The sequence below is a fragment of the Nymphaea colorata genome, chromosome 10, assembly GCF_008831285.2.
Source record: "Nymphaea colorata isolate Beijing-Zhang1983 chromosome 10, ASM883128v2, whole genome shotgun sequence".
Classification (NCBI taxonomy): domain Eukaryota; kingdom Viridiplantae; phylum Streptophyta; class Magnoliopsida; order Nymphaeales; family Nymphaeaceae; genus Nymphaea; species Nymphaea colorata.
The window spans coordinates 19,355,970-19,377,969 of NC_045147.1; the positions used below are offsets into that span (position 1 = coordinate 19,355,970).

Genomic DNA, 22,000 nt, shown 5'->3' on the forward strand with positions numbered 1-22,000 from the left:
GCCTCGGCTTGGATTCCCACCCCCACAAACTGTCCGGATGCTTGGTCTTTGCGCGACATGTGTGTGTCTGTACATATGCGCATGTACACCGTTTAACTACATAAAAATGAATTTATTTCATGTTAATCTTCACCTTTCTTATGCTTAATTTTGTGGGTTGGGCAAGCAAAGCTTGTATCTCTGTGTGCATGTGCGAGTGTGCGCACATTGTATGTGGAAAAGGTTCTTCTGTTTGCTGTTTTCACAATGGTTTGTTTGTTGAAAGGAGGGACTCCCGATGAACAGAACGATATGTGCATTAGTCGATCAGTAGCTTTCGGAATCGACTCCCGATTTGCCAAAATTTCATGGTTCAGGGAAAATGGAAATGGCGAAGGTAAGAAGCCTATGAAAGAGGCCGTGGATGGATTTGGATCGATCTTTTCAGAAGCATTAGCAAATGCACATATACGTACACAGACACATGTTTATCACTTTATCTGTTCAATATTATATACACGCAAGTAAAAAGGTGAAATTTTTAATGGCGAGAAGCTCTGTAGAAAACAAATCATTAAAAAGAGAAAGCATGTAAGCCTTGATCACCGTGCCTTGTGACGATATTAGTACCAGGACGAAGCTCGTGAGGAAAAGCATGTAAAAGTTGGTTTTTGATCGAGCGTTGACATGGTTGTGTGTATATATAGATATATAAAACATCCCAAAAGTTCAGTGTTAACATGTAAAATTATGGGGAACCTTAAGAGACTTTTGTATTGTCAAGTACTTAGTTGTCATAATTCTTAGCTTTTTTGGATGAAAATCGAAACAGTAAGGAGATGGGTTGAGATTGGTTAGACCAGAAATTCTAGTCTAATGTGGGAGTGGGTCGAATCATTATAATGGCGTCAAAGCCATGTGATACCAATATCTTTTAAAGTAATCGCAAATACAGGAGAGTGGTGATGTGGGTGCTGCACCATCGTGATAGTTTGATACCCAAATTAATGTCAAAGTTTTAGGAATTGAATGTTAGAATCCCTTTATTTTATTTTCTTTTCCTATATAGAGTTGAACTTATTAATTAGAATCAGTTCAGTTGGTTGTAATGTGATTGTAATTGGTATTATGTAATGCCCCTTATATGTATAAGGGACAAAGGCTGACATTCATTTTCTCATATAATGTTTTGTTAAAAAAAAATTCTTAAAATTTTGGGGTCATTACAATGTTTGGTATTATTAGAGTCGGTTCAACATCCAAACCTAAAGTACCACAAATGTTTGATATTAGAGTCGGTTCAACATCCAAACCTAAAGTACCACACGTATGAACATGTATGTCTTAAGAATGGCAAATTATAGCACCATAAAAGTTTAGTTTGGTATTTAAAATTATGAGAAATTTTAAAAAAATTATAAAATGATTATTAAATGGTTGGTTGTTTTGGTTCATAACCTTTTTATGGTAGAACTGAAACTACAACAAAACAAGTTGAGATTCATCTAACCATGCACCTGAGCGCAATATGGAAATAGGTGAGACCTTACAATATATGTGTATGTGTGTGTCCCCGCAAGTGAACAATATTTTCCATATCAATTTGGCACCTTATCTCTATCACCAACTTCAAACTAAATATTATAGCAAAGCTAATAAGCCTTGTTAGATGCGACCAGGTGACTTCATCTAGTATCTTACTGCAGCACCCGTGGGATGTACCTCCATAAGATATTATGGTTCATCACCGCAACATACGATTCTGGTAACAAGTGCACGCACGCACAGCACACTCACAGAGGTTGGGTTAATCCTTGTCATGCCAAACCGGTGGCCAGATTGCTCTGCTTCCGCGCAGTCCACATTGTCAACACATCTGCCCACAAAATATTCTTGTGACGATTAAAGTCGCCGTCAAATGGCACCATCAATCGACCCTCCCACTTGTTATATCATGAGAAAGCCCGGACTTTCAATCTCACCGTCTCTCCCTCTGTCTCTCACCCTCACCATGGTTGCGATCAGCAAGGAGAGCAATGGGTCTGTCAGCATACCTGTGATTGACATGTCCGCTGGAGAAGAAAACGTTTCGGAGTTGATGGTGAGGGCGTGTGAGAGATTTGGCTTCTTCAAGGTGGTCAACCATGGCGTCTCGTGCATGAAGAGAATGGAGAGCGAGGCACTCAGTTTCTTTGAGTTGCCACCTTACGAGAAGCAGAGAGCAGGTCCTCCTGACCCTCTTGGCTACGGCTGCGGAAAGATAGGGTTCAACGGCGACGCCGGAGAGCTGGAGTACCTGCTTCTCCCCGCAAACCCGCAGTCTGTCGATCAAAGATCGAGGCAGATTTGCAGGAGAAACCCTTCGCAGTTCAGGTAAAGATCTGATCAGTCGGTCCTTCGCGGTAGTCTTCTGCTTCTTTGAAAAATCACATGCGCAACACTTGCAGCATGGAGATTTACCATCCGCAGGTTACGTATGTTGAAGGCGTCCACACACTCTCACCAAAAGATCTACAATAGTTTATATCTGAGTTTCTCTCCTTTTTGTTTTTATCCCTTGATGGCGCCTCTCCAAAGACACGAAGAAGTTTTTCTATACACAAGAATGTGATTTCATCCTTTTTAGTGCCTGGAAAGGCGCCGAGTTTGTAGACATATTGAACTTACCTATATATTGTTTTTACGTATATCTATATGTAAGCGTTCGCCACTTCTATAGGACCACCATGTTTTATTGTTTTTTTCACTTGATGGTATAAGGGCCATAAACAGTTCAAACTCCGCTCGGTTGGGAACCAGGACTTGAAGAGTCCGACCTCATTGGATCTTTGTTAATTAATCAGATCTTCTCTCTGCTTCAGAGTACTCGAACTCGACCCATTTAAAACCAAGCTAGAGTGTGACTCGCTTAAATTCAGACCCGGAAGCAAAAAAATGTGGCAAATCTATTTTTTTGATAACTAGTAGTTCATAAACACATCAATGGATCGAAACTCGGGTCCGTATTCAAATGACACCGATCCGTAACCTGTAGGACTCAGAGCTCACGACCTGCCTCTGTTCCATAGAGAGAAAAGGGGAGGAAGAACACCTTACCGTTACCGGCTTGCCTTCTTGCTCTCCTCGATCAGATAACTCTGGTCTTGTCAACTTGGTGACGTTCGTCAGTGCGGCCATTGAAAGGCAATGATAAAAAACTCCCGGTCGCCGTCGACAGATCGGTTTCTCCCTTGAAAAGGCCGTGCCGCGTTTGTGCCGCCGCCGAGGAGGCGGTCAACCTGCTCTGCTCCTTTCGTACACGCGAGGGGACGACTTTGCCGAATGAGCCACATGCAACTTGTATTCGGCAAATTCTAAAATATTTCTACATCCCCGCCATTACCGGAGAAGCCGCCGTTTCAATTACAGTGTGATTACGACCGCCGAAAACATTTGTGGAAGACTTGGCGAGATGACATTGATTATGAATGTTGATATCATAGAATTTCAAATATTATTGCTTGTGCTTGCAGCCGTGTTGTGAATGGGTACATTAAAGAATTGCGAGAACTGGCGTGTAAGATACTGGAGTCGTTGGCTCAGGGGCTTGGCCTCAAAGAGCGGGACGTGCTGAGCAGATTTCTGAGGGATGAAGGGAATGACTCTGTTTTCAGGCTCAACCGCTACCCAGTATGCCAAGAGGAGGCTCATCTGCCGGCGGCGTCGCAGAGTAAGGTGGGGTTCGGAGAGCATTCCGACCCTCAGATACTCTCGCTGTTGACGTCCAACAACGAACCCGGGCTGCAGATTTGTCTGAGAGATGGCCGCTGGCTTCCCGTTTCTGCCGACCCCAGTTCCTTCTTCGTTCTCGTGGGCGACTGTCTCCAGGTTTCACCTCTCTCTCAAGAAAAGGAAGCTCTTATAATTTATAAGATGCGCGAGCGTTGTTGATCCTGAATAAGTTGTCATGTGTGATGCATCAAAGAGTAATTAAATCACAAAAAACTAGTTATTTTTTAAAACAAAAATTAAGAAAATAAAATGCCATTTAAAATTAAAAAAAAAGTGTGTTAAAAAACGTTTCCAACAAAAAAAAAAACACGTTTTTTCGTGTTTTTTTATTTTTCTGTTGCAAATCTACGTGTTATTGTTTTTCACTTACTTTATTTTTCTACTATTTTTAGTTTTTTAAATTAAAATATATATATATATATATATATATATATATTGTATTTTTCAAGTTTACCGTATTATACCCAAACAAAACATTGCCGTTTAAAACTCTGAAACGTTATTTATTACTATCATTTGAACTCATTATTAGGCTTTTGCTAACTGTACATTTTGATTTTGCTTTTTATCCTAATTTCACCAATTTCACTCACATTTTGCTTCTTATCCTAATTTCACCAATTTCACTCACATTTTGATCAACCATCTTTGCTGTGATCATTGGTGGAGCTAGGATTTTTTAGCTGTGGAGCACTTGAAGTGATGTTGTATATAATTTTAAAGTCATAGCAATGTGATAGCAATGTGACATTAAAGCAATGTGATGTTGAAGACATTATAATGCCATTTTTGACGGCCTCGTGTTGTCCAATACGTAGTAAATCTGTAACTTTCCTTGGCTTCTGGAACTTATTTGCTAGTGTAGTTAGCTGGACCCGTGATCGGTATCAACCCCTTACACAAGTAAGCCGATGCAGCCTTAAACCCCAGCCTTGGCTTCTCATTACTCGTTGGAACTCTTCACGTACATTATTTTTCATTATCATCTGGCAGGTGTTGACGAATGGAAGGTTTGAAAGCGTGAGGCACAGGGTGATGAGCAGCTCCAAGTCAAGAATGTCCATGGTGTATTTTGGTGCACCCAGCTTGCACTCACGGATCTTCCCCCTCCCACCGCTGGTGACCCAGTCTAACTGCAAATACAGGTCCTTCACATGGTCCGAGTACAAGAAGACTTGCTACTCCCTCAGGTTGGGGCAGAGTCGCCTTGGCATCTATGAAACTAATTAATCATGATCTCAGTATATGAAGGCACGTCTGCATGTTGGTACGCGCTCGAACTAGTTAATGGCGGCCTTGTGGTGATGCAGGAACTTCATAGAGATGTTGTAGTTGATGATCAGTTTGCTTTCTCGATACAAGAGTCATAGGAATGTCCGCTTCCCCTGATCATCTGTTAAATTCTGATGAAGTAGTGCGATTTTTGTTTCGAGTACTGTCAATGAGGAGAAAAATGTAAACCTTAGTACAGTAATGCATTCCAAATAATTTTTGTGGCTCTACCCTCTCTCTCATAATTCCAAATTTGATCAAAGATATGTAACCAACTCTCATCGGATTGTTCTTGGATTTTGATGGTTCTTTCTGGCACTGTTTTGATCTACGATTTTCATACTGCAGAAAAGAACCCAAAACTTGAAGTGTCCAAAACTCAGACTGCTTCCCTGTTGGCATAATTAATCTGTTTGAATTTACCAACATCCAGGGTTGTCTGCCTATTTAACAAAAGAATCCTTAAATTATTTGGCCATGATCTTTAACTAGTAGTTTGAAATCAAGCTTGGTGAGGTCTAAAATGAAAATGGTTGCCTTTCTTCTAAGAACCATGGATTTAAGCAGTGGAGCCAACTCATGTTTGACTCGAACTTGTTAGGTTAATCAACCAAAGAGTCGAGCTCGAGGTCGAGCTTAACCTATAACTCAAGTTTGTAAATGAGTCGAGCTCAGGTTACAAGATGATGGACCAGGTAACCAGATCAATGTGCAAATGTAATAACGCAGAATTTGTGCATTTACATGAACCTTAACTTGTACATTTGAACAGTTCGTATCCTAAAAAGAACTAAAAAGAGCTGGGGTATGTGTTGCTTTCGGAGGACAGAATCTTAAGTGCTATTGTCTATAAAAGCCCTTCAACGTGATTGGGATTTGGGAGATCAGATTGAGCGTTGGGAGTTGTTAATGTCTATATGGGTGGTAACTTTGGTCGTCATTCTTAAAGAATCACCATGATCAGCAAATACGTATCAACATCCTGCAGTGTTCTGTTAGGCGAATCACGAACACCCGCCACAATATCAAGCCTGCTTCCGTGCAATGCCACCAATCTTCTAATATCCTGTTTCCGACAAGGCCGGTTAGGGGAAGGCCGTGGACTGTTTGACGAAATGTCTGATAGCCACAGGGATGTTGTCTCATGGACCACCACCATCACCGGCTACGTCTCGCAAGAGTGTTACCTCGATGCAGTGACTGTGTTTCGGGACATGAGGCGTGAAGGTGTTCGTCCCAATGCCTTCACTCTCTCCTCCACTCTCAAGGCGTGCTCTGGCTTGAGCTATTACTGGCTAGGCTCTTCCGTTCACGCGTGCATGCTGAAGGATGGATGGGAGGCGTCTAGTTATGTAGAGAATGCGCTTCTTGATATGTATGTGAAATGCAATTGCATGCACGATGCTTGGTCGGTGTTCAATGGGATACACGTGAAAACTGCAGTTTCGTGGACGACCATGATTGCAGGATACTCTAGGAAGGGCGGCGGAGAGGTGGCGGTTCAAATTTTCCGGCGTATGCTTTTAGAAGGAGTTGAGTTGAATCATTTCGGTTGCTCCATTGCGCTGCGAGCTTCGGGGTCGATCGAGTCATTGGCCTGCGGAGAACAGATCCATGGAGCAGCAATCAAATTGGGTTACGACAAGAACATTGCCGTGGGCAATGCCACCATCGACATGTATGCACATTGCTGGAGATTCTTGGAATCCAGAAAATTGTTTGACGAAATGCCTCAGAGAGATTTGATTACCTGGAATACCATCATATCTGCATATGAAAAATTTGGCTTTCTGGACTGCCTACATGTGTGCATTGAGATGGAAAAGCAAGGTCTGAGGCCCAACTGTTTCACCTTCACTAGCCTGGTTACTGCCTGCTCGAATCTGACCGCCTTGGCCTGTGGACAACAGGTACATGGGCGCGCAATGAAGAGTGGGTTCAGTGAGGACGTTCCCTTAGCAAATGCGTTGATTGACTTATATGCAAAAAGCGGTGACGTTTACAACTCCAGAAGAGTTTTTGATGAGGCCCCCTCCAGAGACCTGGTTACATGGACATCAATGTTGATGGGATACGGGAAGCATGGGTATGGCAATGAAGCAATCGAATTGTTCAATCTGATGATATCTAATGGTGTTCGTCCAGATCATGTGGCATTCTTAGGTATTCTTTGTGCATGCAGTCATTCTGGGCATATCGACTATGGTTTGTCACAGTTTAGATCAATGAGCATCAATTACTCTCTTCAACCAAAGCTAGAGCACTACGCATGCGTGGTTGATATGCTTGGTCGTGCCGGCAATCTTGAAGAAGCATTCAAATTGATCAACAGCATGCCCCTTCCAGCCGATGAATCTGTATGGGGTGCTCTTCTTGCTGCCTGCAGAGTACACAGTAATCCAAGCTTGGGAAGAGTAGCTGCACAGAAGATACTAAGCTTGAGGCCAGAGCATTCAGGCACGTATACGTTGCTATCAAATATCCATGCCAGTGCAGGAGAATGGAGTGAATTTGCAAGAACGAGGAAGCTGATGAAAGAGAATGCTGGTAGAAAAGAGCCAGGCAGGAGTTGGATAGAGGTCAATAATCAAGTCCAGGTTTTTGTTATGGGTGATACTGCCGCCCCCCAGATGTCCCTTGTGTACGAAGAGTTGAAGGCACTATATCAGCTAATGAAAGAAGCCGGTTATGTTCCTCACTTGGACACATCACTGCATATCGTCGATGACGGCTGAAAGAATTTGAAGCACGTTACATGCAAAAATTAGCAACTGGTAAAATATTCCCAAGATCTTGTTTTCCTGGCTTCTGTCCTTTTCATAGCCTTTTTCTATACAACTCTTTTCATAGGAAGATGGGCATAGATGCCACTAATAGCCAGTTGTGATATATATCTGTTGACAAGGCACGCGCAGGAGTTCCTTTACCAACACGATGAAACTAAATTCCTGTACTTAAGTCTTAAGATGCTTGTTTCCAACCCAATTAGTGTGTTTGCAGAGGCTTGGAAATGGGTGTTCTATTTGGTGGATATGTATTGAACTGTTTTAAACAGTAGTTACCTATGCCTCTCCTGACCCAGTACTTTTCTCTTAGTCTTCCACCTGATTGTTTGCTATGCCATTAGCTTCCCTTATAGCAGTGAATTCTTATATCCGCACTGATAATTTAAATGTCTACAAACTTTTTTTTTTTCATAATTTTAGATTTGATATGCAGTTTTCAGTTTATATATGTCTGCTCTGCTAGACAAGGTCAGCTGATGAATAGAAGGGCATTACAAGAATGGATGCTCCAATATCGAGATGAAACTGATTGACAGGTAACAATTGCATGAAAAATGCGAACAGATTGAGAAGTGAGAAGAAATATCAGTGGGAGAGACAAGCTGAGGAAAAACAAGTATCTGAATCCTTGGCCTATGCAATTTTCACTTTCATCACATAAGAAACACGTAGAATATCAAAATAATACCCAACAGTAAAAAATCATATTCATCACATAACAACCACATAGAATATAAGAAAGAGCCAACAGTAATGAATCCTATCAAAGCCAATGGTATTTTTCGGCAGCTATGACTTTTTGGTTACGAGTTTTTGTTCTCATGTTAATACACATAACATGCATGTAATTCAGGAAACATGAATAACATACACCATCCTCCTGTAGGTGACATGTGTTTCGTTTTAGTCGCTAGTCTGAGGATTTTTTCCCTCTTTTTCCAATTGTATTTTTGTTGCTGAAGGAACTGGGCATAGCTCAGCTCTGAAAATGCCAACAATTTTCAGCCAAGGACGTGTCAAATATCCGGAATGACAGATGTTGATCTAGCCAACTCTCAAAGGAGTTTGAGGATTATACAGGAGGTAGCATGAATGAAGCTCAAATCAGATTTCTTATATTTTCAGTTGCATTATTTCTCTTTCTACTTTTCGATGCCTAGAACCTCTCTGTTGTGTGCTAGTTGCGGGGGCAAGGCTTTGGAAAAGTGACGCTTTGGTTGACTTTTGACTATCTTTTTTTTTTTTTTTTATAGAAGGGAAGGGGGCATTCGGGGCATCTTCTTCTTCTGTGCGTGTGCATGTGATATCTTAGACTAATCATTCAACCAAAGCGGACATTTATTGATGATCCAGCACACTTGCAAATGCCCAAGGAAAGAAAGATCAGCTGTGAAAATGCCAACATTGTTCAATCCAGGCTGTGTTATGCAGCACGGCAGGAGCTGACTGATTCCAAAAGAGTCGAAGATCATACAAGGGGAGGTAGTTTATTTTATTCAGATTATTTTTATATATTAAATAATGTGCACATGAAAATTCTTATATTTTGAGTTACAGTGTCATGTGTTTCATGTTTTGATTCATGAGCGAAGAACCACTCTGGGCTGTAGTTCCACCATAAACCTGAAACAGTATGTCAAAATTTTCAGACTATAGCACAAACGGGATTGTCATATATGTCTCTTGCTATCACTAAAAGAAGGGAAACCTCGAAGTCGTGAGGATTTTCTTCGTGCATGGCTTCATCATTGGTGAATCTTGTACCAAATAAAGGTTCGCCTGATGTGCGCTGTTTTTGTTTCTTTGCTGTGAGTTTTTTGTCTGTTTGCTGCTGTAAGCGGACGCAGTTTGCTAATTTATGCCAGCTGCTAGCAGTAGAAGCTGATTTTTTTTGCTTTTCCTTTTTAACAGACAAGCTTGGGGAACCTTAGGTGGATTTGAAAGCTACATCAAGGATAAAAGGCGATTCCACTGCTGAAGATATCATATAAGATTCAGGAGCAGAAGTTTCGAATACACGAAAGCTAATATTTGAGTTTGATGCCTCCAGTTGCTGCACTCACTTGGTTCCTGTTCAAGACCCAAGCGCCCTTGTTACCGTGGCATGACTTGGCTGCTCATTACAGTTGTAATATGTAAACGCCACATTTGCCTGCAAGGTATCAATCCATTGTACTGCAAGTTGGACTCTGTAAGGACTTGGAAGAGTTTACCAAGCAAGCCAGACCGCATCCTAGAGAAGTTTCGCAGGAAGAGAGTTCTGCGCTGTATAAAAGAAGACAATAAACGAGTTCATGGCAAAGAAGGCAGGAACTTATTTTTTACTTGTCAGCAGCAGTCGGGAGGCCTGTACCAAGAAAGCCAGAAAGAATGTCTTTTTCGCTTTTGTAGCAAAAAGTGGGTCTCAATTATGAAATTTCCCCATTTGAAACCCAAGAACTTGGGAGGTTAACTGAAAAAAGTGGACCTCAAATCTTTACATTTGGATCAAGTTAGAAATGCCAATGCTTGTGGATTATCCAATATATGTAAATCCGATCAATTGACTTTGGGTAAGAGAACCCAAAAATGATTAATAAACTGTTCTTACTGAATCAGGGGAAAATGGGGAGGGATATCTGAATCTCATTACATGTAAAAATTGAATTCGAGCTGGCATTCATCCATCGGAATTTAGCTCCAAGTCCACTTGAGTAATATACAATTAATTGAATATGGTGATAGCTACGTTGGATCTGAATGCCCGCTGACATTCTTGCTGTTAGATATGCAGCTGTTTGGAGAGGTATGAACATGCATACTGAAGTCAGTATTCCACTTGTAATCGGATCGGAATTTCTTGTTCAAATCCAGTTAAATCAATTCAAACTTCCCCGTGGATCTCTTCATCTGTCGGGCTTAACCAGGAAAGTAACTCACGTTGGTTCCGAGATCTTTGATTGAACGGAGCACGAAGAGGGTCGGATCCCGGTAACATTGAGGTATTGAGGATTTGGATGTGGTTCTCCCTATTCCGGCTGGATCCATATTAGTTTGGGACTAGGATCGGGTCAATAGATATCGGATCTCAGACCAGCTGCCGCTATGAATAAAACGGAGGCCCGCGGGATCCTCCCGTGATCGCGCCAAGAAACTGGTGGGAGAAACCCGGGAGAGCAACTCGAATCGAGAGGAGATCAGAGACTGGTGAAAGAGAGGAGGGAAAGCAGGCGCGGGGAAATTTGGTTCCCTTTCCCTGAAGGGAGAGGAGATCGATCAATGGCGGATGCAAAAGACATACTCGGCATCCCCAAGACGGGGTTCCCTGCGGTGCAGGAGAAGAAGCCCAGGCCCCCCAAGGAGCCCCAGAGGAAACCGGACGGCGTCTCCCGGGAGGTACTCAGTACACTTCTTCTTCATCCCTTTTTCTTCTTTGTTTTTTGTTAGGGTTTTAGTTTGTTTCTTTTGCTTATTTTGGGTTGTTCATTCCCTGTACGTTGATTCTTGCGCTTCGTATAGGTTTACGCGCTTACGGGAGGTATGCCGCCTTTGATGCCTACGATCGATGTTTCTCATCTCAAGCGACGCGCTCCCGTGGATAGGGAAAAGGTCGGTGTGCTTTCTTCTACTTGCTTGGTTTGTGTCTGTGATAACTGGTTAACTTGGCTGTTTGGATGACGTTGGAGTGGGAGTTTTAGGGTTTTGGTGGCATTGACACCATGTGTTCTTGTTTTCTCTTTTTTTGACTGCCCTTGGATTATGGATTTTACCGTCGGGAGGTTAGGTGGCTCTGGGAACTAATGGTGTGGGATCTATCGTTAGAAAGATGCTTGAGTTTGATGTTTTTGTTGCTTCTCCTTCAGCTTAGGAGATGGCCCCTTCGCTTTGTTGCATTTTATGACTAATGTAGATGAGGTGCATTACTGCTGCAAGTGCAAGATATGCCAAGATACTTTCTGTTAGAAAGTTACTGTTACCGACACCTCCAACCCCCATTCCGATCTCTTGACCAGCGCCTTCTGGCCCGTTCCTCTTCCTTTTCAGAAACACTTAAGTCGGTAATGGGTATATCGGACGATCTGATTTCTCCTCAGACCTTGAGGCTTCATTCCGCACCAGCCCAACTCCTCCTGCCTCAATCACCATCAACCCCCATCAATTAAAAAGAGAAAAGGATTAGTTTTCAGGTTCTACCTACCAGTGCTTTCCGTTTGTGGAGTGCCGAGCTTTAACATTTGAATTTTGATTGGCGCCCTACGTGGTCCTGGGGTATCGAAGAGAATGTTGAGGGTATTCTAATGGTTGGAAGGCATGACCTTTCTCCTGTTCACGTGTTCCTACATGGCAGTTTGTATGATGATAGGATCCTTTGATTGGATCATCATAATTTGGAGATGAATAATTGGATATTTCTATATGGTTAAGGAAATCGGCAAGACATGCATCGACTTCTCCAGCAATTTGTAGGGTTTTTTCCTATGAGATACAACTGTGTATGTTTACATGCACGTGGAATTTGCTGAAGCAAAATGTTACTTCTTGCTTCGGAGAGGAAGACCCTACTATTCTAGACCCTGTTGTCAACGCTTCCAATATGAGTACATGTTTTGACATACATAATTGCAGATGTTCATAGAATGTGAGCGTATTCTCATATCTTGTGAATCTCTCTGTTAAAGTTCTTGGTTAGCCAGTTGAATAGAATAAAGAGCTTCCATTTAAAAGCTACCTTTGCTGTCACATCGTTTTAATCAAATTGAAGCCTGTAGGTTAGGGAACTTGCATCAATATTGTTTTTCTTGACTAGCCTTGGATGCTTGATTGCTGTCTCTTTTGCTTGGAGGCAACTGCATTTGTTGCCTAGTATTAAGCTCATTTTCTATTGCGAAAATAAGTTCTGTTAGTAATGAAAAAATAAGATAAATTGATTTTAAGTGCTCACTATTTGATTCTTCAAATAGGGTTGTTGCCAATTAAGGCACATTACATTTTGTAACATTTTATTATACTTTGCAAGTAAGATTGATAGTTTGATATCTTAATCATGATTTTCATTTATTCTGAAAATTTCTTCATCCACTTAGGGAGCTAGATGCATTTAATTTGGGTTTGGAAAAACTTGGATTTGGACTCAAATATGCTATGAGGCTGTTTGTTTACCCTGGATTTGAGATCTGAAAATTTGTTGTTCGTCTAACTTGACACTCATGCATCCAAGATGCAAGGATTACAAGTTCATGTTGTAATCTGTTCATCTTTCAAACAAAGGTTCTAAGGTCCTTGTTAAAATTGTGGGTTTGTGATCCAAGGTAAGCATCAGATAACTGTATGTGAGCTCCACCAAGAATATGGAGCCTGCATATCAACTTGGAGTTATATAAAATATCATATTATTTTCAAATTCCACCGATATATATCCTGATAACATCACAATATTAACACAGTATTATCATGAAATTTTCTTGGGGTTCTTGGGGATATCTCAGTTTATATACTTTTGGCATATGCTTTCTGTTTTTTCCTTCTCTTTAGCGAATGGAATTTTATAACATACTTGACAAAAAACCCTGAGACAGCAAAGGTAGCTTAGAAAAAACCCTTGAATCAGGATGATTTTGGAATCGTTCAATCTTGATCGAGTCCAAAATTGGAATGGATTTGCTCTCAGGTGTATTGACCGCATCTGACACGGTTAGTGTTGCACCAGCAGCATGTTTGAAGCCTTACCCATACCTGTACAAATGTCGACTCTTGTCGACACTGGCACTCCACCCTAGAGGAGTGTTAGTGTGACAGTGCTGCTATGCATTTGTGATAGAGCTAAAATAAAGCTTGAAACCCTTACATACCCTATTTTGCTAATTATAATTACTATAAGTCTAGTAAAGGTATTTAAAAAGCACTTATCTTTACCCTCATCACTTTTTTTTTCCTCTTTGGTTCACCTTCTAAAAATGTTGTTCATACTTAGATATTGACCTGACTCATTCCGTTTCTGTTTTCTTGATTGTTTGCACCTTCCTGGATTGGATTTCACAAGGAGTCTTGAAGCCATAATTATGATTATCTAATTTTGAAATTTTGGGTTTTCTGTGCAATATGCATTGTATTTGGCAGATAACTTGGCAGTGGCTTCCATTTACCTCTTCTGCACGAAAAGACAACTTGCAACTTTTCCATTGGGTAATTCTTGATTAATTAAGACTTGTATATTGCTACTAGATTTATTAGGTTTGTGAAGTTGGGGATTGGTATGCCACTTCTTCTGATGTGTTTTTTTTCTGGTTAGTACTAAATTCCAATTGATGTTTACTAAATAATTTTTCAGGTAAAAGTTGCAAATGGTGTTCCTCCAACTGGTGACTATGCTTTTGCCAAGTATAATAAAGTATGCTTAAGTATTTTTCTTTTCTCCTTTTTTGGGTCAATATTTGTTAAGGATGTTAAATATGCCACATATTGTAATTACTTTTGGTTCCCCCTTTCCCTCTAGTTCTGCTCCCTAAGATTGTTTGCTGGTGTAAACTGCAGCATGTTGATATTATCAAATACACGGACGAGGAATATGAGAAGTACTTGACTGACCCTGTAGGTACAAATTGAAACCATGTTTCTACCTGTCCTGTCATGTGTACTGAAACCATCTTCCTTTTTATGTTTGTATCTTCTAGAATGAAAAAAAGGTCACTTGCCTGCTGTTTACACTTTACAGTATTGGGTTTTTGATTATCTAGTGCCTAACTTTCCTTAGCTTTGCATTTTTTCTTAATCACTTCTTAATGTTCTTTGAACATGACAAAACCACTGAACTCAAGACGTGTAAGGAAGTATGACAATGTTATATCAGGATGCATCTACTTAATGCCTATTAAACATGTCTTTCATTTTGTTGCAAAATCAGGTTTTTCTATTTGCTATAATGACATCGTGTATGAATATAATTCAACTTTCTAGAGAATATCCATTTGGTCTTGGTTGACTTTTTCTGATGACATATATGTGATAGAGATTGTGGTACAGCACTCATCTTCCCTGCTCATTATAGTTCTCATAAGTCACTCTTGTCAAATCTCTCTCTCTCTCTCTCTATATATATATATATATATATATATATATATATATCTATATATATGAAAGCTACTTTGTATTGACTGTGCATATGGGTACAGGTGCATGCATGCATGTGAAATATGATGATAGTACAAGAGAAAGGAGTTGCTAGGCGTTGCCATTCATGAAATTAAATGCCACAGCAAGTTTATTTCCCCACAATGCTTGTAACATTGTGTTATTGACTTGTTCGTGATTGATTAGATTACAGCTGCCAAGTACCCTTGATATCCTAAATCTGCCTAGTGCTAATGTTTGCTGATGAATAGTACATAAAACATAGTTAAGATTGCTAAGAGTTCAATTTTCATGAATTTTTTTTGCATCCATGATGGTAATGAAAGATTGATGCCTATGACCTGCCTATATACTACATAGCATGGACATATTTGGTAGGTGGAAATAAAATGTGGTCTCTATTTTAGTATTTTGAATTCTTCTACTTATTATCTTCCTCTTTTCATGTTTCACTAGTTCAATATAATTTCTTGAACTACTGATATTATTATAATTTCTGCTAGACAACACACAACTTGTGCTAATTTTTAAACAACAAGTGGTCCTTTTATTTGTTCATGCTGTTTAAATAGGAATTACATAATTTATTTCTACATATATGTTTTTGCTGCAGGATTGGACCAAGGAAGAAACAGACCAGCTATTTGACTTGTGTGAACAGTTTGATCTTCGGTTTATAGTTGTAGCAGATAGATTTCCGACATCTCGAAGTGTTGAGGAACTAAAGAGTCGATATTATGCTGGTAAAGCTTTCATGGTTTTAATCTGTGCCATTGCAAATGTTGTGATCTTTTGTGCATCGGTTTGATTATATTTTATTGCACTTCTATGGTATTTGATTTGTACTGGAGCTTATGGACCTCAAGCCCAGTTCATCCTTTTATTCTAGTGAGAACACACAATTCTTGCTTTTAAGGGAGGGAAAAAGGACTCTTCTGTTAATCACTTGTTCCCAGTTATGAAAGAAAGCGTGGATTATGTTTTTTTCCCCTTCTCTGATGTTGGTTCCATGCTTATAAACCTATGTTGAAATCTTTACACATTTGATATTTGAAGCAGCAAAACTTCAGTTAATTGATGCAAAATAATTAGTTTTGTATTTTATGATATCTTACTTATCAAATGTAGCTTTTTTGGCAAATTATATTTTCAGTTTTGTCTTATCGCAATTGCATCAAACTTGCCCAATTGTTAAATATGAAAAGCATTTCTCAACTTTGTCGTGAAATATGTAAGGATACAAAATTATAGATATTGTGTATCTTGTAAGACTATCATAGGGATAATCCATTTTGGGTCCTATTGTGTATCCTCTTATTGGTAATTTAAACGGACAGTTTATAAAAATGGTTGTATCTGTATATCTTTAGCCTTATCTCTGTGAAATTGTTGTAAAATCGATCCTGAACTGTTTGACTCTCTTTTCTATTATCTCCTATTTTTAATGCTGGCAGTATCTCGTGCCCTTGTCATTGCTAAGGCTCCGAATGCTGGTGATGTTTCTGGACATCCTCTTGTTAAGGTTATATCAAGTTCCTCTAAATTTTTTGGCTGAGACTTTTTGTATTTGAAAAATGTGTTTTTTTTTCTGGTAGTTTGGATATTTAGCAAACTTCTCCATTGAAGTTTTTCTGTTCCTTTTAGGATCCCTATAATGTTAACCAGGAAGTTGAACGCAAGCGTGCATTGTCTACAGTTCTAACTCAAACAAAGCAACTGGAGCGTAAGAATGTTGAGGTATCACCTCATCTTGAGATGTTTTGTATCAACTTTTGGATGAATTATGTGCATCATGCATACGTGTTTTTATAAAGAAAAAAGGAGCTGTAGGTAAGTCTTTTCATGTGGCAGGTGTTGCCTGAAGCAAAGCGGGTATCTGATTCACGGACAAATGGCTGGGTATTGATTGTCCACATGATTTTCTGTCCATTTAGGAGTCCATTATGAGTTATCTGTTATATGTCCTGTTCCTGTGTTATGGTTTCTTATGAATAATCAAGTTTGGAAACTTAATCTCAGTTAGTGGCTGTTACACTTTTGAAGAAGTCCTTTTCCTGCTTGGGTGCCATAACAGTAACGTTTTTTTTAGTAATTGAAAAAGTGTGGACCTATCACGATAGATTCAAGAAATAAGATATTACTGGGATAAAAATGAGTAGTTCAGATGGAATTGAATTACATTATTGCAATATATGCGAAAAAATTTATTTTTAGATGTTTTAACTTTTAAGTGTACATTTTGAATCTTTCTTTTATCTGGGAACAATACTATAAAGATTGTTAGTTTCTTAAGCTTTGAAAGTGTTTGATATGCTTAGGCTTCTTCCAGAAAAATTACTTCTAAACGAAAGAGAAGGTTGCTAGCACGTGCAATATGCTGCAACCTTCCTCTCCAAAATTTTTTGAGACCTTTGAAGGATAGTCATATTGAAAAGTACTCTACTACATACTTGCAATCGTTTACCTGTTTCTTTGATTGCTTGCACAGAGTGTGGAGGAGTTGGGTGCAGATGGAGCTGTTGAAAAGGTTGGTGGGGCAGTTGATTCCATATCACCTAGCTCCAATATTCATCCAGCTATTATTTCATCTGCAGCAGCAGATATTGGTCCAATTCCTGCTTCACTTCGTATGGTAGGTTCATTTTCATCCAAATCTGCTAATGGTTGTTAAACTTGTTTAAGTTCACAATTAGTTTGATTTCACTTTTTTAGTCGTTCATTTCCATTGTCCAAGATCATAGCTACTGGTTGAATCATGTACTATATTTTCTATTTCTTGGGTATGCAAGCCTGATAAGCTGTCATCAATAGTTGTTTTGGTCGGGGCTGTATTTCTAGTTAGTTTGGCTGTACAGTGTACACCAAACAAAATCCCTCTGGGACTTTATCCTGCTGTGGTGGCCTTAAGACCTAAGATACAAAACATTAAACAAAAATATGAGTATATTGAACAAGAACACTGGGATTAAGGCTTCTACTTGCATTGATAGGTTAGCCGTTATAACATTTCAGATATGGGGGTTACTACCTATGATAAATTATCCATACTGAGTGCTATTGATTACACTCGTATTGGGGGTTATTATCCATACTGAGTGCGGTGGATTATTCAAAAGAGTAAGCCTGCCTGAAATATGGTCTAAGCAACATTCAGCTTTTTTTGTTGTCAGGCCATTCTACTGGACTGCCCTTGATTTAGTTTTATGTTTTCATGCGCTCATTATCCTGCAGAGGCATCACTTTAGATAGCTAAATTTCTTATTCTAAGTTTTCTAACTATCGTTTCTATTTAAAAACATCGGTTTTCCATTGATGGACATAGAAAAATGTAGCCAATGACATCTGTGGTATAATCGTTTATTTTGGTTCTCCAGTGCAAACAATATTCAGAATAATTCCTCCTCCTGTTCTTTCTTATCCTCCAGTTTTATCATGCTGTTCTTTGTTGTCTTGGAGACTTTTGAGTCCTGCTTGCATTGGATATCTGTATGTAAAGATTGACAGGCACACCGAAGCTGTTGAACTTTCTAATTGTTTCAGTGACAAGACACAACTTATAGACTTTTTCTCCTGAGGAACAGTCTGGAATGTCACAGGGTGTACGTATTATGGAGTAGGCAAATTTCTCGATGTTGCCATGTCTGCTGGTAATTCCTAAAATGTGACACATCTAAGGGATATGTCTACATATGTGTCATTAATGCGGTTGAAGCTCCTATGGACCTTGAATCAGCTTTGCTTTTATCCTCTAAAATTGGTATTGAAGATCTGACCAGAATCCCAATTGGTTTTTATATTAATGACCTGATAAATATAACTGAAATTCTCTTTATTGGTGCTGAGTATGTCATGGGATTAGAGCCAAATATTAAGTCAAATATTTTGACAAATTATAGTGGTTAAGATAATTAGTGCTTTATCTTCAGCCTTCAAGTATAATGAAAGGTTGGGCACAATTCCTAAATAATGACAGTTATATTAGCATAGAGGGATACTTGCTCTTCAATATGGCATTATGCTAAACAATTTCAGCCGGGTGTGCTCCTGTGTTTGTGTCTGAATATTTGATTTTGATGTTCTTAACATTTGATAGGTGACATGACTCCATTTATTTATTTTCTCACTTCTAGGCATCCTCATAGTTTTTTCTCATTACTGGTTCTTACTCTTTTCTTTTTCTTTTTTTTTTTTTCTTTTTTTAATTCAAACATTGCAGCTTCGTGTTTATCTGCGAAGTTATGCCCTCGAACAAATGGTGCAAGCTGCAAGTTCGTCTGCTGGCTTGCGAACTCTGAAGAGGGTGGAACAAACTCTTCAAGATTTAGGGGTGAGCTTTGTATATCTCTGACTGCCTATCCTGTTAGTTGCCTTATTTGGATGTGGCATCTCTACACTTGGGTATTATTGACACTTGAAGTTAATGCCATATACAAATATTTGTGTGCCATCTATAGGGTTATGATAACTATGACTGCCTAACATGTTAGTTTCCTTTACATCATTGAATTGCCGTCATCTTGCTTTTGTACTGTGGATGTACCTTAATAAGGTGCTTTTGATTTTTGTAGCAACGTGGCATTATTTGACATGTGGGTCAATCATAATGCTGGGCGCATTTGCATTCACTTTTTTGATTTGGCAATTTGCCATTCTCCTGTACACTGTACAATAATTTTACCTTGTTTGTGAACATAGGTAACCATCGAGTGTGATTATATGATTTTTTGATTGAAATTTCAAGAATATCGTATAATAAAAATTGTATTTTTAATTAGTGAATGGAGCTTAGAAACTTGTGTGTGGTGTTAAAAGATTCACAAAAAGGATATTAAGAAAATGTCAAATCATAAATCACAGATTATTCAAAAGTATCATGAATCTTAATAGTTTCAAAAAACATTTTCTTTGTTGTAGTCACTTTTCTTTCTCTTCATCTACCTTTTTTTTTCAGCAAAATGATATTATATTTATTATTGTTGGCCCGTTTGAACTTTTTTTATGCCAGATATTGTATGTGACTGCGTTTCTCATTCTTACTTTACCTGCCAACCTGTGTTCCAATTTTCTATGATTGAGCTCTGTCAGCCTGATATCTTGCTAAGCAAATAAGATCTGTAGCAATTTTTGTTTTATGTAGCTAATATTGTTGATATTATCTATGAATATGCATTATTCGTTCTCTACTGTTCTTTCCCTGTAGGTTAATATTAAACCAAAAGTTCCTACAAAAGCTGTTTGTGCTGAACACTTGGAATTGAGGAAAGAAATTCTGATGCTCCTCAACCTTCAGAAGCAGGTATTTTTCCTCAGCATTTAATGTTGTCATCCGTTCCACACTGTAATATGTGGCAACGGTTGTTTTATGTAATTTTATTAGTGTTATCTTTTTATGTAACCGCAAATTGATGACTGATTATAGAAATAATCTTAAGACTGCAAAGGAATTTCAGAAAGTCTATAAATTGCAAATTGATGACATTTTGATAGAAGTCGTCTTGGACTGCAATTATGGATACACATTCTTGCGTTCAATCTGTTCATGTATATTTGTATTTTTCCATATATCAGCTTCAGAATAAGGAGGCAGAAGCTTCAGCTTCTCGAGACAGTCCATATGGTGATGTGGCAACACCGAGCACTCCCAAGGTAGTAAAACATAATAAACAGTTGTCAAATTATAAACACTTTTTTGGGTGAATCCTAGTTTCAACTTTTCATGTTTGTATAACAGCGTTCTCATCGTGGAGGGGATCAGCCGTTTCAGCAAGACTCTATTGGTTTTACAGGTAATCAAGTGGTTTTATGACTTTATCTCTCAATTGTACCCTGTAATTCGTTCTCCAGCAAGCACATATATTTATGCAGTTGTTCCTCCTGTAATGTAGGTGAAAGAGTTGGTAAAAGAGAGCATAAGAGAAAGGTATCTCATTAGACACTACTGCATCTTTTAATACAATTATTTTCTGGGCGACTTCCGTTTGGCCTTATTTGTTCTGTTTTTTCGTCTTCCTGAAGATCCTGGGAAGATATTCTGATGGCCCACCTTCACCTCCTCAATCAAAGAGGGCTCGCAAGATGAAGGCATCTGATGGCTGATGAGGTCCACTTTGACTCCTTACTCAGTGACATCTTAACATGTTTTTGCTTAAAATGTATCATTTACTGATGCACTTTGTGAGCCATCGTGTGATATCGTGCTTAATCCCTTTTCTGTTGTCATTCTTTTCTCTTGGGTTAGTTATGTCGTTCCTTGTCCTATCAATGCGGCTGCTGATCTTCTCTCATTAACTTCAGGCGCAGAAGCTATTGACCGGTGCTATGATTTTCGGGGCTGTTAAACCGAACGAAGATATGAAGCCTTTTCACATCTTAAAACAATCTCGAAAAGAGATGTCTTGCTGCTTGTATACCACGTTATGTAATCTGGCGGCTGCATTCATAAAATGCATAATTTGTCATGTATTCAACACCTCATTCCTTAGAGTCGCATGACAAGATTGTGAATGTATTCATGGGTGTAATTTTGAAATGTAAGAATCTGTCTCTCTCTCTCTCACACACACACACACACCGAAACACGAACGTCCCTACAAACACGAACGTCCCTACAAACACGAACGTCTAGACACAAATATTACCGAATGTTCGCGGTTCTTTAGTCGAAGTGCTACTTGTCCTTGCCTGCTACACGTTGCCAGCGATGCTCTCGGTATCTGGGACCTTCTTCAAGCTTAATGGCATTGACGAGTTGCCTGTATCAATTTATTCCTGACCTTGTGGTTCACTAACATCTTGTCTTTTATTGTGGCGACCGTTGTTACCAAGCTACAAAACGGATACGGGAAGCAGATGTGGAGATACGGACTTCAAGGATTGCTAGTAGCAAAAAGCTGACAATTTATTCTGAATAATTACATCAAGCAAAGATTCATGTATGCGAAGGCACAAAAACGGTTACATGAAAGAAAGGTAAAAGTTTAATGAAAACTAATTTATATTTATGGTGATATAAGCTTGGTTGAAAAAAGTAATAAAATAATGTTAAAGAAAACCAAAAGAATGAAGGGAAAGTAAATTCAGAGAAA

General features: G+C 39.1%; 3 protein-coding genes across 10 annotated transcripts; all 3 read left to right on the forward strand.

Annotated features, from left to right (window-relative positions):
* Positions 1–1,990: 1,990 nt before the first annotated feature.
* Positions 1,991–5,127, forward strand: LOC116262677 (gibberellin 2-beta-dioxygenase 2-like). The gene is made up of 3 exons (XM_031642160.2): positions 1,991–2,352; positions 3,492–3,846; positions 4,744–5,127. Exons 1-3 carry the CDS (start codon positions 1,991–1,993, stop codon positions 4,978–4,980), a joined length of 954 nt encoding a protein of 317 aa, XP_031498020.1. The 3' UTR covers positions 4,981–5,127.
* A 629-nt stretch (positions 5,128–5,756) lies between these two features.
* LOC116262013 (putative pentatricopeptide repeat-containing protein At1g56570) lies at positions 5,757–10,459 on the forward strand. 8 transcript variants are annotated; one of them, XM_050079847.1, is made up of 4 exons: positions 5,757–7,796; positions 8,814–8,891; positions 9,062–9,581; positions 9,720–10,456. In XM_050079847.1, the coding sequence occupies exon 1, from the start codon at positions 5,979–5,981 to the stop codon at positions 7,755–7,757; it is 1,779 nt and encodes a 592-aa protein (XP_049935804.1). In that variant the 5' UTR covers positions 5,757–5,978; the 3' UTR covers positions 7,758–7,796; positions 8,814–8,891; positions 9,062–9,581; positions 9,720–10,456. The 8 variants fall into 8 exon arrangements, with proteins under 8 accessions (XP_049935804.1, XP_049935800.1, XP_049935801.1 ...); XM_050079843.1 differs by having other exon boundaries at positions 5,757–9,290; positions 9,458–9,581; positions 9,720–10,459; XM_050079844.1 differs by having other exon boundaries at positions 5,757–8,891; positions 9,720–10,459.
* Positions 10,460–10,909: 450 nt separating this feature from the next.
* Positions 10,910–21,452, forward strand: LOC116263352 (SWR1-complex protein 4). The gene is made up of 16 exons (XM_031643056.2): positions 10,910–11,183; positions 11,307–11,396; positions 13,905–13,970; positions 14,116–14,175; positions 14,319–14,375; positions 15,529–15,658; positions 16,370–16,437; positions 16,560–16,652; positions 17,404–17,547; positions 19,132–19,242; positions 20,116–20,211; positions 20,484–20,561; positions 20,647–20,701; positions 20,801–20,835; positions 20,931–21,015; positions 21,210–21,452. Exons 1-15 carry the CDS (start codon positions 11,067–11,069, stop codon positions 21,009–21,011), a joined length of 1,281 nt encoding a protein of 426 aa, XP_031498916.1. The 5' UTR covers positions 10,910–11,066; the 3' UTR covers positions 21,012–21,015; positions 21,210–21,452.
* The last annotated feature ends 548 nt before the right edge of the window (positions 21,453–22,000 follow it).